The sequence below is a fragment of the Primulina tabacum genome, chromosome 2 (assembly GCF_025594145.1).
Source record: "Primulina tabacum isolate GXHZ01 chromosome 2, ASM2559414v2, whole genome shotgun sequence".
Taxonomy (NCBI): domain Eukaryota; kingdom Viridiplantae; phylum Streptophyta; class Magnoliopsida; order Lamiales; family Gesneriaceae; genus Primulina; species Primulina tabacum.
The window spans coordinates 50,406,610-50,424,208 of NC_134551.1; the positions used below are offsets into that span (position 1 = coordinate 50,406,610).

At 36.6% G+C, this 17,599-nt stretch overlaps 2 protein-coding genes across 3 annotated transcripts; both read left to right on the forward strand.

Moving 5' to 3' along the window:
* Window positions 1-259: 259 nt before the first annotated feature.
* Window positions 260-1,314, forward strand: LOC142535660 (fasciclin-like arabinogalactan protein 9). The gene has a single exon (XM_075641828.1). It carries the CDS (start codon window positions 389-391, stop codon window positions 1,136-1,138), a length of 750 nt encoding a protein of 249 aa, XP_075497943.1. The 5' UTR covers window positions 260-388; the 3' UTR covers window positions 1,139-1,314.
* Window positions 1,315-11,245: 9,931 nt separating this feature from the next.
* LOC142535670 (prohibitin-1, mitochondrial-like) lies at window positions 11,246-16,353 on the forward strand. 2 transcript variants are annotated; one of them, XM_075641831.1, is made up of 6 exons: window positions 11,246-11,410; window positions 11,714-11,900; window positions 13,501-13,617; window positions 14,782-14,952; window positions 15,397-15,609; window positions 15,916-16,353. In XM_075641831.1, exons 2-6 carry the CDS (start codon window positions 11,724-11,726, stop codon window positions 16,090-16,092), a joined length of 855 nt encoding a protein of 284 aa, XP_075497946.1. In that variant the 5' UTR covers window positions 11,246-11,410; window positions 11,714-11,723; the 3' UTR covers window positions 16,093-16,353. The 2 variants fall into 2 exon arrangements, with proteins under 2 accessions (XP_075497946.1, XP_075497947.1); XM_075641832.1 differs by lacking the exon at window positions 11,246-11,410 and having other exon boundaries at window positions 11,695-11,900.
* Window positions 16,354-17,599: the final 1,246 nt, after the last annotated feature.

Here is a 17,599-nt window from a genome sequence, read left to right on the forward strand (position 1 = left end):
ATTTATTTTTTTTATAGGCAGGAGGACTGTGACCGACTGTAATGAATAAGTGATATTATTTACTTTTTTAAAAAAAATTGAATCCAGACTTTTATTTTACGGATGGTTATATTTTCACGACACTTTCAGATTTACAATATTTTATTACATGCTTTTTAAAATTATATTATTTTTTAAACCCCTAATTTGACCCACCTCAATATATATATATATATATATATATATATAGGTTACCAACTATTTGACTTGAATACGTTAGTTAAAACATTAAATTATCACGAGGATCCGGATATCAGCTGCATCTTTATCCCATATATACCCCATATCCCATCCACCCCAATACCGCATTATCTCCCCTCCCGAGTCACAGCTAGCCATTACCACCACAATGGCGGCTCCGTCGGCTTCCTCTCTCCTCGCCCTCTCTCTCACTACGCTCCTAGCCTCCCTCCTTTTCATCCCTGCCGCCTACGCTCAGTCTGCCCCAGCCCCCACCGCCCCGGAGCCGATCGACATCTTCGCGATCCTCAAAAAGGCTGGCCAATACGACATCTTTGCTCGCCTCTTGAACGAAACTTCGGCGGGCAACCAAATCAACAACCAAGTAAACAATTCCAAAGAGGGGATGACCGTCTTCGCCCCCACGGACAACGCATTCCAAAACCTCCCCACAGGAACCTTAAACAACCTTAGCGATCGACAACAGGTGCAGCTCGTGCTCTACCATATTCTTCCAAAGTGCTACACTTTGCAGAACTTACAAACAATCAGCAACCCTGTGAGGACCCTGGCCACCGGGCAGGACAACCGTCCTTTCGGGCTCAACTTCACCGGCCAAGCCAATCAGTTGAACGTGTCCACGGGGATCGTCGAAGTTCAGATATACAATACGGTGAGAAAAGACTGTCCTTTGGCGGTTTACCAAGTGGACAAGGTTTTACTGCCCGTAGAGTTTACTGAACCCAATCCTCCGGCTGCTTCTCCAGCGCCAAAGACAGGCGGTGGTGCCGCCGGAAATGGTACTTCTTCTGCAGCGCCAGCTACACCAGCTGATAATGGTAGTGGTGCAGGGAAGATGGGATTTGGATTGGGTTTAGCTTCTGGGATTTGGTTCTTGTCCATGTGGATACTGATATAAGCTGATGAAACTCTTGGCATGGCATTTGTTTTGGTTATTAAAATTTGAACCTTTTTTTTCTCTTTTTTCTTTAATGTTCGAGGGTTTGGTGTAATTAATTGAAGTTCTTGCATTGATTTAATTTGTACCTGCATTGGGACTACTTTAAATACTTTATTTATGATTTTCTTCGTTCATGCCTTTTATTTCTAATTAATTAATTAAATAAATGTTCCATTTGCTTATTTTTTTTATTTTTAATTTAAAATATTTTGTTCGATATCTAGAGTAGTTGAGAGTCCCGGGCTAAATGGTCCAAATTTTTTTTAAAAAAAATTTAATGTAAATTTTTGTATAATTTTGAATAAATTTGATATTAGTTCGAGTATATCAATTTAAAATATTAAAGAATGTTAGAGTTTAAAATTCTAACCCGAGTAACTTAATATTCCTGGCTTGGCCCCTACTTGAGACGAGTGTTGGCACATTACTCTATGGTAACTATGGGTAAGAGTATAGAAAGCACATGCTGACAAATGTCTTGCATGTGGTGTTCTTATCTCTACCAATTTTTTAAATTTTTTAATATTAATTGCTTTTCAACCACCAATTTGATTTTAGTAAATCAAAGCCACCAACTTATATATAAAATCCTTGATGTAAATTTATTGTGTTACGTTTTAGTTATATATTTAAATATATCATATACATTTATATTATTACATATTATATACTACATTATAAAGATTTTAATAATACTAACTAATTAATTTTGTCAAATTCCAAATTCTCTTTTCCAAATAATTTTCTACATAAACAAATTGTTATTCATACATTAACATAAAAAAATTTCCCATTATTATATTTCAATGGAATCATTTAATAGCATACAATTGTTTTCCATGAATCTTTCACCAAATGATTGATGTATTTAAGATTATTGCAACACACATATGGGAGTGTAGAAATTAATTTAATTTTTCTAAAAATTCCTTGTTTTATTTTGTTTTTTCATCCCTACGATACATATTTAAGGAGGCAAGTTTTTCGGGCAAAGTTTTAATTTTATCAATTTACTAGTGTTTGGGGAATTAATGGCAAGGGTTAGTTTAATCCTAGAGGAAGTCTATTGTAAGACGTTCTCATGAATCTTTATCTGTGAGATTGGTTAACCCTACCGATATTCACAATAAAAAGTAATATTCTTAACATAAAAACTAATATTTTTTCATGAATGACCCAAATAAGATATCCATCTCACAAAATACGACCAGTGAGATCGTCTCACACAAGTTTTTACCAAATGTCTTTTGCATGTACCATCTAAATGAACCACTATTTTTTATAAGGGTGTGAAATTTGTTATAATCGAACCGACTGAATCGAAATTAACAAACCCAAGAAACAAAATCTTTTTTTATTGTTCGAACTGATTGAGTTTAGCCATTGAAACCTAATCGATAAAAAATATGTTATTTAAAAATTTGAAGGCAAGAACTTGTGTGAGACTGCAAGGCCTGAGATTTTATCATTTTAATCCGAGATTATTTAATTGATGAATTTTGGAATGTTGAGTCATATTCCATGGTTTTACAATTCCATAGGATTGAAATTGAATTAAAAGATTGAGCGGGGGCCGATTTGCAAATAGTGAAAAGTTGAGGAACTAAAGTGCAATTATTGGGTTTGAGGACACTTGTCTTGCCCTTGGACATGCATGTGATATATAAACTTGTAAATTGCAATTCACGAATTCAGAGCAACAACCGAGATTCCAGAGAAGGTTTCCTCAAATTCTTGTGATCTTAGATTTGTGATTTTGTTACAACCGTATATCAGAAATTGAATCCGGATACAGTTATGTGATCCTCGTATCGACAGCTACAACCGGACGTAAGTTTTACTGATTTCTGGTATCATTTGAAAATATGATGTTGTAGGAATTTGATGTAATTCATATATGATGTTCTGGACATGTTATACATCGTAGAATCGAAGTCAGATTGAAAAACAGACTGATTATGAGATTGTTATGAATTTCTGATTATATGGATCTGAAATCGGACAGATTTGGATTATGAATGAATCACAGATTGTATAGGATATGAGTTATGATTTGTAATTGATGTCTGTTGATATGGTATTAACGAGGATACTGAGATTGTGCCGTTATGCCGTTGATTTGAATTAGTTCAGATTAATCAGATTCAGTGTTGAATTGAGAATGGAATATTGATATTATTATTCTCGATATGTCGTTTCAGATTTACAGAGACAGTCTTGAATTCAAAACTGATATTGCTTCAGACCGAGACTACGAACGAAAGGTATAAGTCAATGTGATATTGGGAGATCGACTCAAGTAGGATATACTTGAGTTTCCCTAAATCACATACTTATTGTTGTTATATGCATTGATTTGATTTTATATGCTGTTCTATGGATTTATAGGAAGCATGTATTAGACGAATATTAGACGAGTGATCTTGTGGCAGAAGTGCCTGATAGTGGTGGGATCGCCACGGGCACATTGCACGATGTCACAAGATAGTGTATTGGCGATAGGAGCCACAGTCTGTGACGGATAGGTCAAGACACTGGATGTTTGGTTATATCGACGTGGATAGAATAAGAGTTTATTCTATTACTGTTGGTCGATATAGGAATACCAACATCTGGAAATCGGGATCCCTAGACTAGGATTGAGTCTAGTCTGAGTTGTGGAGTCACGAGGATAATTGATAGTTTGATATTAATTATGTTTCAGACTTTGATGTATATATCTGATATCTGTTTCATGCTTTATATTGATTATATGATTGCATATTCATTGATTTATACTGGGATTATATTCTCACCGGAATTATCCGGCTGTTGTCGTGTTTGTATGTATGCATGACAACAGGTGGGACAGGATCAGGGTCGAGGAGATGACGAGAGATCATGATTAGAGTGGAGACCACAGACTTTGATGTTGTTGTAGATAGGGTTTGAACACTTGATAGCTAGTTGTTGAACCTTAGTCTATATTGATTATATGTTGTACAGGACTTGTACCTTATTTTATACTGATATGTATAATAGTATGAGTATGATTTCCATTACGTTCCGCATTTAAAAAAAAAATTTAGATCCTATTTAGTATAATTGATTAAATTATCCCAATGACGATTACGAACTTGATTAGCGTCCGGGTCCCCACAACAGGTGGTATCAGAGCTGATAGATCCTTCAGATTGAGATAGAAGCTAGTGAGCGGGGTAGATTGAGTTATCTTTCCTTGCTTTTGATATGCTAGCATGCGTTACTGCTTTAATACATGTTACTTGATTTATCTGAATTGATATGGTAATGTGTATTAATGAGTTTTGAATCAGCAGTAAGATGATCGGAGGAGGACTGAAACAAAATTATTGTTTGGGATTACTAATCTTTTTGATAATCAGATATGCCTCCCAGAAGAATACCAGAACAGGGTAGTACTTCAAATCCTCCGATGGATGTCACAGCAACTCCGATGGAAACACTTCTGAAGAGATTTCAGTCATTCCATCCACTGACTTTGAAGGGTACTGAGACTGCAGTGAATTGTGAGAGTTTGCTAGATGACGTAGAGATGATGTTTGACTCATTGGACTATACAGATGAGCGAAGAGTGAAACTGATAGGGCACTAGTTGCATGACGTTGCAAAGAACTGGTGGATTACAACGAAGAAGGCATTGGAGCATAGAGGTACGACTATTACCTGGAATGTGTTTAAGGCCGAATTTTATCAGCAGTTCTTTCCAGTTTCATACAGGAAGGACAAGGTGGCCGAGTTTGCGAATTTGAGACAGGGACAGCTGAATATTGAGGAGTATGTGTCCAAATTCTCTACATTACTGAGATTTGCTCCACATGTGGCCGAGAATGAAGAAGCGGTGGCTGATCAGTTCATCAATGGCCTGAATCCTGAAATATTTACCTTGGTGAACACCGGGCGACCAAACAACTTTGCTGACGCCCTGAACAGATCAAAGGGAGCAGAAGCCGGCCTGATTAGGCAGAGAGGAGCTTCGTATGTTGTCCCAGCACCGATACCACAGCAACCCCCTCCCAGATTTGAGAGTGCCAGCAGCAGTGGTGGAAAGAAGGACTATCTGAAAGCCAGAGGAAGACAGTTTAAGAAGTCTGGCGACAGTTCTTCCAGTTCCAGTGGCTCGAGACAGACTGGTCAGAGCCAAAGTTATACAGGACCATATTGCAGCACTTGTGGAGAGAAGCATTCCACAGAGCAGTGCCGATAAGTGTTTGGCTCTTGTCGTATATGTCGACAGCAGGGACATTTTGCCCGAGTATGTCCCCAGAGAGGTGCACAGGGATCCCAGGCAGCAAAGTCATCTGGATCAGTGGCTCAGATCGGGAGACGACCATCTGCTGTCCATTCTTTCCAACCAGCACCGTCTACCTAGTCACAGCAGAGGCCAGGAGGAAGCCAGATAGTAAGCCAGCCTCCGAGACAGCAGGCCAGAGTTTTTGCTTTGACTGAGGGGCAGGCACAGGATGCACCTGATGATGTCGTTGCAGGTAACTGTTCTATTTCTGGTTACCCTGCTTATGTATTGATTGATACTGGTGCATCACATACATTTATTTCTGAGAGATTTGCTTTGATGCATTCATTGCCTATTGAGTCATTGTCTACTGTAGTATCTGTTTATTCTCCGTTGGGAAAAGATCTTGTATCAGTGACTTCTGTTAGATCTTGTATACTACGATATGACGGGCATGAGGTTGAGTTAGACTGTATTGTGCTTGGGTTGTCTGATTTTGACTGTATTATCGGAATTGATATGTTGACCAAGTACAGAGCTACAGTTGATTGTTTCCACAAGATTGTGAGATTCAGACCTGAGATGGCTGAGGAGTGGAAATTTTACGGTAAGGGTTCTCGAGCCAGAATTCCTTTGATATCCGTATTATCTATGACTCGATTATTGCGGAAAAGGAGCGGAAGGATTCCTCGTATATTCAGTTGATTTACTGAAGTCGAGTCCATCATTGGCGGACTTGCCAGTGGTGTGTGAGTTTGCTGATGTCTTCCCAGACGAGATTCCTGGATTGCCTCCGATTCGAGAGATAGACTTCAGCATTGAGTTGATGCCAGGTACAGTTCCGATTTCTAGAGCTCCGTACAGGATGGCACCGATTGAACTGAAAGAGTTGAATGATCAGTTGGAGGATTTATTGGCCAAGGGATACATCCGACCGAATGTATCTCCTTGGGGTGCTCCCGTGTTGTTTGTGAGGAAGAAAGACGGTTCAATGAGACTCTGCATTGATTACCGGCAACTGAACAAAGCAACGGTAAAGAATAAATATCCATTGCCTCGTATAGATTACTTGTTTGACCAGTTGCAGGGTTCTTCTATTTATTCCAAGATCGATATGAGATCTGGATATCATCATCTGAGAGTCAGGGATTCTGATATCTCGAAGACAGCATTCAGAACCAGGTATGGACACTTATGAATTTATTGTCATGCCATTTGGTTTGACGAATGCACCGGCTGTATTTATGGGGTTGATGAACCGTGTCTTTCAAAGATATCTTGATGAGTTTGTTATCATATTCATTGATGATATGTTGATTTATTCAAAGAATATGATTGAGCATGCAGAACATTTGAGAACTGTGTTGAAAATTCTGAGAACTGAGAAATTGTATGCTAAACTGTCAAAATGTGAGTTCTGGTTGAGACATGTAGTATTTCTGGGTCATATCATATCCGGAGATGGTATATAAGTTGATCCCAGCAAGGTTGAGACTGTGATTTCTTGGCCGAGACCGACATCAGTGCCAGAGATTCGCAGTTTTATGGGTTTGGCAGGATATTATCGTCGATTTATTAAAGATTTCTCGAGCATTGCTAAACCGATTACTCAGTTGACTCAGAAGAATGCTCCATTTGTTTGGTCAGAAGACTGTGAGTCCAGTTTTCTGGAGTTGAAGAAGAGATTGACCAGTGCACCGATATTGACTATTCCCCTCAGGTACTGGTGGATTTGTTGTTTATTGTGATGCTTCTCACAGAGGTTTGGGTTGTATTCTGATGCAGCGAGGGCATGTGATTGCTTATGCTTCGAGACAGTTGAAGCCACATGAGACTCGATACCCGATTCATGATCTTGAATTGGACTGCTATCGTGTTTGCCTTGAAGATATGGCGACACTACCTCTACGGTGATAAATTTGAGATATATTCTGATCACAAAAGCTTGAAATATCTGTTTTCACAGTCAGAGTTGAATATGAGACAGAGGAGATGGCTTGATTTGCTGAAGGATTTTGATTGTGAAATCAAATACTATCCTGGAAAGTCCAATGCAGCGGCTGATGCACTGAGTCGAAAGGTATGTTCTTTGTCCTTGTCGACTATTGGTGTTTCACATTTGATAGAGGATTGCTGTTTGTCTGGATTGGTATTTGAGACAGATTGTAAACCGATGAGATTATATACTGTGCAAGCTGAACCAGAGCTGATTTTGAGGATTAAAGCAGCTCAGAAAGTTGATCAGAAAGTACAGAAATCGATTGAGATGGTCAGATCAGGTCATCGATCAGAGTTTCAGGTACATGATGATGTAATGTATGTGAATAATCGTCTTGTTGTGCCGAATGTTTCAGAGTTGAGACAGCAGATATTGACAGAAGCGCATAACAGTCGATTTAGCATTCATCCTGGTGGCAGAAAAATGTATAACGATCTGAAAGGACAGTTTTGGTGGAAACAGATGAAGACTGACATTGCAGAATTTGTTTCCAGATATCTGAATTGCCAACAGGTGAAAGCGGAAAGAAAGAAACCCGGAGGACTGTTACAGAGTTTGTCTATTCTGAATGGAAATGTAATCACATTTCCATGGATTTTGTGACGCAGTTACCGCGTTCCTCCAAAGGTTCTGATGCGATTTGGGTGGTGATTGATAGACTGACCAAATCGGCATGCTTTATTCCATACAAGATGACGTACCGCTATGATCAAATGGCTGAGATTTATGTCAAAGAAGTTGTTAGATTGCACGGAGTGCCGAAGTCGATTGTTTCAGACCGTGATCCTCGGTTTACTTCGCACTTCTGGCAGAGACTGCAGCAAGCTCTCGGTACGAAGTTACATCTGAGTACCGCATATCATCCACAGACTGACGGACAGTCAGAACGGACGATTCAGACATTAGGAGATATGCTGAGAGCTGTAGTGCTTGATTTTAGCACTAGTTGGCAGGATGCATTGCCTCTCTGTGAATTTTCGTACAATAATAGCTATCAGACGAGTATTGAGATGACACCTTTTGAAGCGTTGTACGGAAAGAAGTGCCGATCCCCTCTTTATTGGGATGATATCTCTGAGGTTCCTGAGATTGGACCTGATATGATCAGAGAGATGACAGAGAAGGTAAAACTGATTCAGAAAAGAATGAGGACAGCGCAGGATAGACAGGCCAAATATGTCAATGTTCGACGAAGACCGTTGGTATTTGAGGCTGGAGACCGAGTATTTCTGAAGATTTCACCTTTCAGAGGAGTTGTCAGATTTGGCAAGAGAGGGAAGCTGTCTCCACGTTATGTAGGGCCGTATGAGATTCTCGAGAAGATAGGAGATCGTGCCTATCGACTCGCATTACCGCCTTCTCTATCTGGGATACATGATGTCTTTCATGTATCGATGTTGCGGAAGTATCTCCCTGACGATTCCCATGTTATTCAGCCAGACGAGGTCGAGCTTGATGAGACACTGAGCTATGTTGAGAAACTAGTTCAGATTATTGATCGAAAAGGAAAGAAGCTCAGAACAAAGACTATTCCACTTGTAAAAGTTCAGTGGAGTCGTCATGGCACTGAAGAAGCTACTTGGGAGACTGAATCAGACATGAGACAGGAATTCCCAGACTTATTTCTCTAATGTGAGTATTTATTTCAGTTTCTGTTATTTCTGATTTGATTGCCTGTGATATGATTGCTTGAGATTTCGAGGACGAAATCATGTCTCAGAGGGGGAGAATTGTAAGGCCTGAGATTTTATCATTTTAATCCAAGATTATTTAATTGATGAATTTTGGAATGTTGAGTCATATTCCATGGTTTTACAATTCCATAGGATTGAAATTGAATTAAAAGATTGAGCGGGATCCGATTTGCAAATAGTGAAAAGTTGAGGGACTAAAGTGCAATTATTGGGTTTGAGGACACTTGTCTTGCCCTTGGACATGCATGTGATATATAAACTTGTAAATTGCAATTCACGAATTCAGAGCAACAACCGAGATTCTAGAGAAGATTTCCTCAAATTCTTGTGATCTTAGATTTGTGATTTTGTTACAACCGTATATCAGAAATTGAATCCGGATACAGTTATGTGATCCTCGTATCGACAGCTACAACCGGACGTAAGTTTTACTGATTTCTGGTATCATTTGAAAATATGATGTTGTAGGAATTTGATGTAATTCATATATGATGTTCTGGACATGTTAGACATCGTAGAATCGAAGTCAGATTGAAAAAGAGACTGATTATGGGATTGTTATGAATTTCTGATTATATGGATCTGAAATCGGACAGATTTGGATTATGAATGAATCACAAATTGTATCGGATATGAGTTATGATTTGTAATTGATGTCTGTTGATATGGTATTAACGGGGATACTGAGATTGTGCCGTTATGCCGTTGATTTGAATTAGTTCAGATTAATCAGATTCAGTGTTGAATTGAGAATGGAATATTGATATTATTATTCTCGATATGTCGTTTCAGATTTATAGAGACAGTCTTGAATTCAAAACTGATATTGCTTCAGACCGAGACTACGAACGAAAAGTATAAGTCAATGTGATATTGGGAGATCGACTCAAGTAGGATATACTTGAGTTTCCCTAAATCACATACTTATTGTTGTTATATGCATTGATTTGATTTTATATGCTGTTCTATGGATTTATAGGAAGCATGTATTAGACGAATATTAGACGAGTGATCTTGTGGCAGAAGTGCCTGATAGTGGTGGGATCGCCACGGGCACATTGCACGATGTCACAAGATAGTGTATTGGCGATAGGGCCACAGTCTGTGACGGATAGGTCAAGACACTGGATGTTTGGTTATATCGACGTGGATAGAATAAGAGTTTATTCTATTACTGTTGGTCGATATAGGAATACCAACATCTGGAAACCGGGATCCCTAGACTAGGATTGAGTCTAGTCTGAGTTGTGGAGTCACGAGGATAATTGATAGTTTGATATTAATTATGTTTCAGACTTTGATGTATATATCTGATATCTGTTTCATGCTTTATATTGATTATATGATTGCATATTCATTGATTTATACTGGGATTATATTCTCACCGGAATTATCCGGCTGTTGTCGTGTTTGTATGTATGCATGACAACAGGTGGGACAGGATCAGGGTCGAGGAGATGACGAGAGATCATGATTAGAGTGGAGACCACAAACTTTGATGTTGCTGTAGATAGGGTTTGAACACTTGATAGCTAGTTGTTGAACCTTAGTCTATATTGATTATATGTTGTACAGGACTTGTACCTTATTTTATACTGATATGTATAATAGTATGAGTATGATTTCCATTACGTTCCGCATTTAAAAAAAAAATTAGACCCTATTTAGTATAATTGATTAAATTATCCCAATGACGATTACGAACTTGATTAGCGTCCGGGTCCCCACAGAGACGGTCTCACAGGTCGTATTTTGTGAGACAGATATCTTATTTGGGTCATCAATGAAAAAATATTATTTTTTATGCTAAGAGTATTACTTTATTGTGAATATCGGTAAGATTGATCCGTCTCATAGATAAATATTCGTGAGATCGTCTCACAATAAACCTACTTAAAGGTGAAATGAAACTTGAGAAAAGGTTGGTTTTTAAAAGTCAAGCCCAAAGCTGAAATGAAACTTGAGAAAAGGTTGGTTTTTAAAAGTCAAGCCCAAAGCTTTATAATTTTTTTAACATAAATAAATCTATATTGGTTTAACCAATCGATTATTTCGATTCAACCTATATTTTGCTCACCCGGATTTTTTTATCCATTTGGTACTTAAATGAAAATTTTAAATTCAACACAGCGCAAAACACCAAAACCCAAAATATGGCAAAACCCGTGGCCTAAACCTTAACCCCTTCCTCAAGTTCTCTCTTACAAGTTACAAACCCTTCTCGCCTTTCTTCGTTTTTGTTTTCTCGATTGTTGGTCATCCTTTTCTCCATTTTATCTGTCGAGGTAAGCAGATTCGTGTCTCGATTCCTCTCTCTACGCTCTATGTTCAACCTGCTTATTCACTGCGTTTTTAAATTCAAATCGATTGTGCTTTCTTTCTTTTTCCAAACTTTTTTGGTTTTGTTTTCTCCTTTTAAGGGAGATATGTTTTGGGATGGGGGTGTGGGAAATAGAGTATTCTTATGGCTGAATTGTTTATATTATATATTTTTTTGGTTTTTCTCCATTTTGCTGATTGATCGATCTCTATTTATGAGTATCATACGTTGTTTATTCGCTGAGGGATCTGTTCGTGAAATAATTCAGGGTTCAGAAGATGAATTTTAGCAACGTTAAGGTTCCAAAGATGCCTGGAGGAGGTGCTATCTCTGCCTTGATCAAACTTGGAGTTGTTGCGGGGATTGGCGTCTATGGAGTGGCAAACAGTCTCTACAATGTTGATGGAGGTCACCGAGCCATTGTTTTCAACCGTATCATTGGGGTCAAAGAGAAGGTTTGCCCTTGAATCTTTGGGATTGACATGACATTTCAGTAAATTTGTGGAATAATGTGCCTAATTTTCGCAGATTGAATTTCCGTTTGGAATAGTGGTTTGCCTAAATGTATATTTCAGTAATTATTTTACAATTTTTAAAAATTTTAGCCATAGAAACCAAACATGTGGGCCGAGGGCTATTGGGTAAAGGTTTTTGCTCTGTTGAATTATGATTTGTGCACTATCTTGAGCTTGTTTGCGGGTGGGGCAGGGTGTATTTGTGGCACTGTAGAAATGGGCATAGCAGTTATGGTTGTGATCTTGAATTTGCCTCTGTCTAGCTAACCATCACCCAATCTTTCTCCTTTGCTGCTTCAAGCTTGCATCTAATGCTGACTTGATGCCTGCACGGAAAAATTTGAGTTAGACTTCATTCATTAATCCAATTCAAGTCCATCACGTGTAGTTGGACAGATCAAACTGGTGACAACTGCTTCTCGCCTATTGAAAGAACTTTAAATTTCATTACTAAATTTTATGAGAATCCGATGCTCGCATATAAAAAAGAATTGACATTTTACGCAGTTTACTTCTCGATATTGCTGTAGGACATCACAATTTATAAAAGCTACTAGGGTTGAGAATGTTCTTGTGCGTTCTCCGGGATGATACATGCTTAACTAGGGTGTTTACAGCTTGCGTGTCCTGCCATGAGATTGGTGATTAAAATGTTTATCAACTAATTTATGATAGAAGAATGCCTTTAATGTTCACCAGGCTACTAAATTTCTGATTTCTCTTTTGATTGGTTTAAAAGGGATGAGGTCCATTGTAGACATTCTTTTTCTAGCTACCATTCAGTGTGTTACATTTATCTGCTGTCAATCCATGAGCTCGGAACCATGTTGAAATGGACAAGTTTTGTGTAAGAAGCATTTTTAGACAATAATCGTCTGTATTCTATATTAAGACAAAAACTTAGTTTAAATTGCATGTCCATTCTTTTCAATGGAACTAAAGGTACTGTTTCTTGGGATTTCTACGTATAACAGGTGATTATTCAATGGCTGACTGACCGTTATACATTCTATCTCTTGGTGTTTCTTGTTTTCTGGAGATTTCATAATTTGTTAAGTTTATCTACTTTGGCTACATATATTATGCACATTTTATTAGCTTATCAATCAGTGAATAAAATGGAAGTGTGTTGTAATTTATTTGCTGAGTTGGGTCATAATGGACTGCGTCATTAAGTGTGATGAGTATCTGTTGGTCGTGTTGTGATGCAGTTACCATGATTTTTTCTGAATATTTACCAAGATGAATTGTTAAAACACTTTGAATAAACTTATAAAAGCTAATGTTTGCAACTGGGATCTCAATTTTCAACATGTTAATGTCATGCATAAATTAGGATTAGAAAGATATTATTTAATTCCACTGCTAAAAAAATCCCTAAAATTAGTTATATGTTCTAGTTTATATTATTGTACCACTGTTGAATGACTCAGAGCATCTGTGATTTTACCTATTGCGGTTACCAAAGCTCAAATATGCATTCTTTCATGTATGTTGCATGAAATGATGATGTATTAGTCATTTTTATCTCAAATAACAGGTGTATCCAGAAGGGACACACTTGATAATCCCATGGTTTGAAAGGCCAACCATATATGATGTTCGAGCACGACCACATCTAGTGGAGAGCACTTCAGGCAGTCGTGACCTTCAGATGGTGAACCTCTCCCTCTCCCTCTCCCTCCACACATACACACATATTAAACAAATCACAACATAATTATGACCCTCATTGATGGAAAGAAATCTGTGCAATCAGCATTTTCAGAGTAGGTTGCAAAGCCTGCAATATCCGTACTTTTGCTGTGTGCAAGCTCTTTTTTCTGAAGTTAAACAGTAGTAATGGCCTAAGTAAATTAATTCAATTTTTATTTTTTGCTATTTTCTTCATCCTTTTTTCTTCGTTTTATTACCTCTGACTATTATCTATATCATTATGTTTCATATTCCGTGGGTTTCTTAAATATCGATATTCCTCTTATTCTTCTTCTTTCTTTTTTTTGTTTTATTACCTCTGACTAGTGTTTTAAAACCAGACCGGACCAAGTCTGATAATCGTTTTTTTGGTCAAACATGTCAGAAATGGTAAAAGCTAGTCAAGAACCGGTCTGACTGATCGGTGAATTGGTTAAAAACTGGTCCGATCAGTTCCCTCCTTTTTTAATTTTTTTAAATTTGATTATTTTATAATATTGTTTTAAAAAAATTATTTCTTATATTTTAAATTTTATTTTACTATATATATGGTTATTTGTATTTTGAACTTTGTTAAAAATAACATTTTGCTAGTATTAGAGCTTATTTTGATTTAAATTTTTGTGTAAAAAAATATAGATATAATTATAGTTGATTATATTTATGTTGTTTATATTTTAAAATTTGGTAAAAAAAATTTATTATTATTATTTATATATAGATTTAAGATCTTTAGAATTTAAAATATATTATTTATTATATTATATTATTATTTTATATGATATAACAGTTTTTCGGTCCGACCAGCCGGTTGGCCCGGTCCGACAAATTGAACCGTTTTTTTAAGGTATAGCGGTTCGATCACCTGTTCGGTTATGAAAACATTAACTCTGACTATTATCTAAACCATTATGTTTCCACATTCCTTGTTTCTTATTGTCGATCTTCCACTTATTTTTTACCCTAATTTTTAGTATGTTTGTCATTTCAGCTGAAGTGTTATAATTGATAGACATACCTTACAGAATTTGTTCTGAAATCTTTCAAAAGAGTTCTTTTTGCGCCATTAATTAGGATCACAATGTACCTTTTCTTAATTAACAGGGGCATCTAATTATTATTGCAGGTAAAAATTGGTCTTCGGGTTCTCACTCGTCCTTTGCCGGACCAGTTACCCACCATTTATCGAACCCTTGGTGAGAACTATAATGAGAGGGTCCTGCCTTCAATTATCCATGAGACTCTCAAAACTGTAGTTGCCCAATACAATGCTAGCCAGCTTATCACCCAGAGAGAGGTATGTGGCTAGGCCAATGATAAATGTTTTTCTTTGCCTTTTGAATTGGGAAAGGATGCATTATATGGTTGTTGGTTTTATGTATATGAACGGTTGTTTGAACATTATGCATCCTCTATGTGGGAATTTGAATATTTTAAGTACTTGCAAATTTCTTAAGAAATCTAGTTGCAATTTAAATATGTTAATGATTTATGAACTCATTCACAAGACATTTGTTGTAGCATATGGAGTGAAGCAAACTGTATGCATTTTTATGTAGAGAGACTCTGACTGGGATCTGATGTAAGTGCTGTGGCTAAAGTTGGACTTGTATGAAGTATTTGAGAAGTTTAGTGCGCTTTCCAATCATACTTTGCATGACGCGGGATTGAACTTGTGCTATGATTTGTAATTTCTGAAATAAATGGAATGAGAATTTGGGAGTAATTTTATGTTACGCAGAATGTTAGTAGAGAAATACGAAAAATATTGACTGAAAGAGCAGCCAACTTCAACATGGCATTGGATGATGTGTCCATTACTAGCCTAACCTTTGGAAAGGAATTCACTGCTGCAATTGAAGCCAAACAAGTAGCTGCACAAGAGGCTGAGAGGGCCAAGTTTGTTGTTGATAAGGCTGAGCAGGACAAACGAAGTGCTATCATTCGAGCACAGGTAAAAACTATACCACGCATATTAGTTTATGGACCCTTGCTCGTTTATATTAGACTTTAATTCTTTCATCAGTAAAATCACATTTCCAGGAAACTGAAAAAAAAAAACACACACGCACACACAACAACAACAACAACAACAACTCACATCTGTTCCGTTTGCTGCTTGTTCGATGACATTATGGTATCCCGTGATTTCAAGCTAACCAGTTCCTTGAACAATATTTGTAGTTGTTTGTCACTATTTTCTGCCTGAACCAGTAAAATTCAACTTAAATATCGCAAACTTTTCTCACGTAATTACCAGGGAGAGGCTGCAAGTGCCCAGCTGATTGGTCAAGCCATTGCCAACAATCCGGCATTTATAACGCTTAGAAGAATTGAAGCATCTAAAGAAATTTCACATACCCTAGCATCTTCAACCAATAGGGTATACTTGAACTCTGATGAGTTGCTGCTGAACCTTCATGATCTGAACAAGTAATTGCAAGTGTGTAGAACTTTTTCTCGCTTCCGAGTTTAGATTCATCTGCCCAGGTAAACTTGCGAATCTGTCTTTTTGGAGTTAGGAATGACTTAAGATATATGTTTATCATGCAGTGAAAGTGGAAGAACTGGTGATGACCAATTAATAAACTTGTCTTATATCCTTTTGATTCGTCTCAATGTCTGTTTTAAAACAATGTTACGAAGTTTTCATCTCAGGTTTATGGGACCCTATTATTTGTTCGGCCTTCATTCGTCATTTCTTTGGTTGATATTTCTGTCTAACTGGCAATTTTGGTTGGCATTAGGGCGCTTAAATGTTATTAAGCCTTTAATATTAAATTATCATGTGATAATTAAATCCATTAGTCTTTAAAATTTGCCACTAAAACAAATTTGATCATCCATTTATTATCACCTACAAATTTGATTCCTCAATACATTAAATACGAATAAATTTAACCCATGCCATATGTGGCAAATTTGAAATTGCTAAAGCATACCTGACAGTCCCCATGCGCCACAAAGGGGTGATAATTGACAATATTCAAAAGGAAGAAAAAAGAGTAAGTTATTTTTGAGATGGTTTTATATGTTCTTGTTCGTAAAATCGGTCAATTTTATATATATTTATAATAAAAAAGTAATAATTTTGACAGAAAAATATATGTTTTTTATGTGTGATTTAAACAAAAGATCTATCTCACGAAATTGACACATAAGGCTGTCTAACAATAATTTTTGTGAAGAAAATAAATAATCACAAATGAATTACATGAGTGACTATTTATAGGTATAGAGAATATTTAGATATGATAAATATGACAATATAATTAGTTTATATGAATATGATTTTCTACCATCTTTCAATTTTTTTGTGAGTATGTCTCTTGTGAGACGGTCTCACTGAATCTTTATCTGTGAGACGAGTTAACCCTACCGATATTCACAATAAAAAGTAATACTCTTAGCATAAAAAGTAAAAAATTTTCATGGATGACCCAAATAAGAGATCCGTCTCACAAAATACGACAGTGAAATCGTCTCACACAAATTTTTCCATTTGTTACGATTTTGTTTGATTATCTCAATATCACTAGCTAGCACATCCTATTTTTAAAGATTGTTTTGTTCATTGTTTTTAGTGACTTCAATTTCTTATATATATATATATATATATATATATATATATATTAATCGCGCTTCATTTGTTACACGCATCTGGTTTTCTCATTTTTTCATATTTATTATTCATGTGAATGAATTTAATAAATTATAAATCTTATGTATACGTTTTACAAGGATCTACTTGTACATATTATGAAAACCATTTCCAATTAAATTATATTATCATCCGATATAAAATTCTACCATTTTAATTTTTAAATTCATCACAAATTACTCTTTTTTTTATTTTTTAAAAAATTAACTTACAAAAAGTAATTAGTCCCTTATATTCGGGCTTTTACCTCCGTAACGGACAAGGCGACAACTGTTTGCATTTC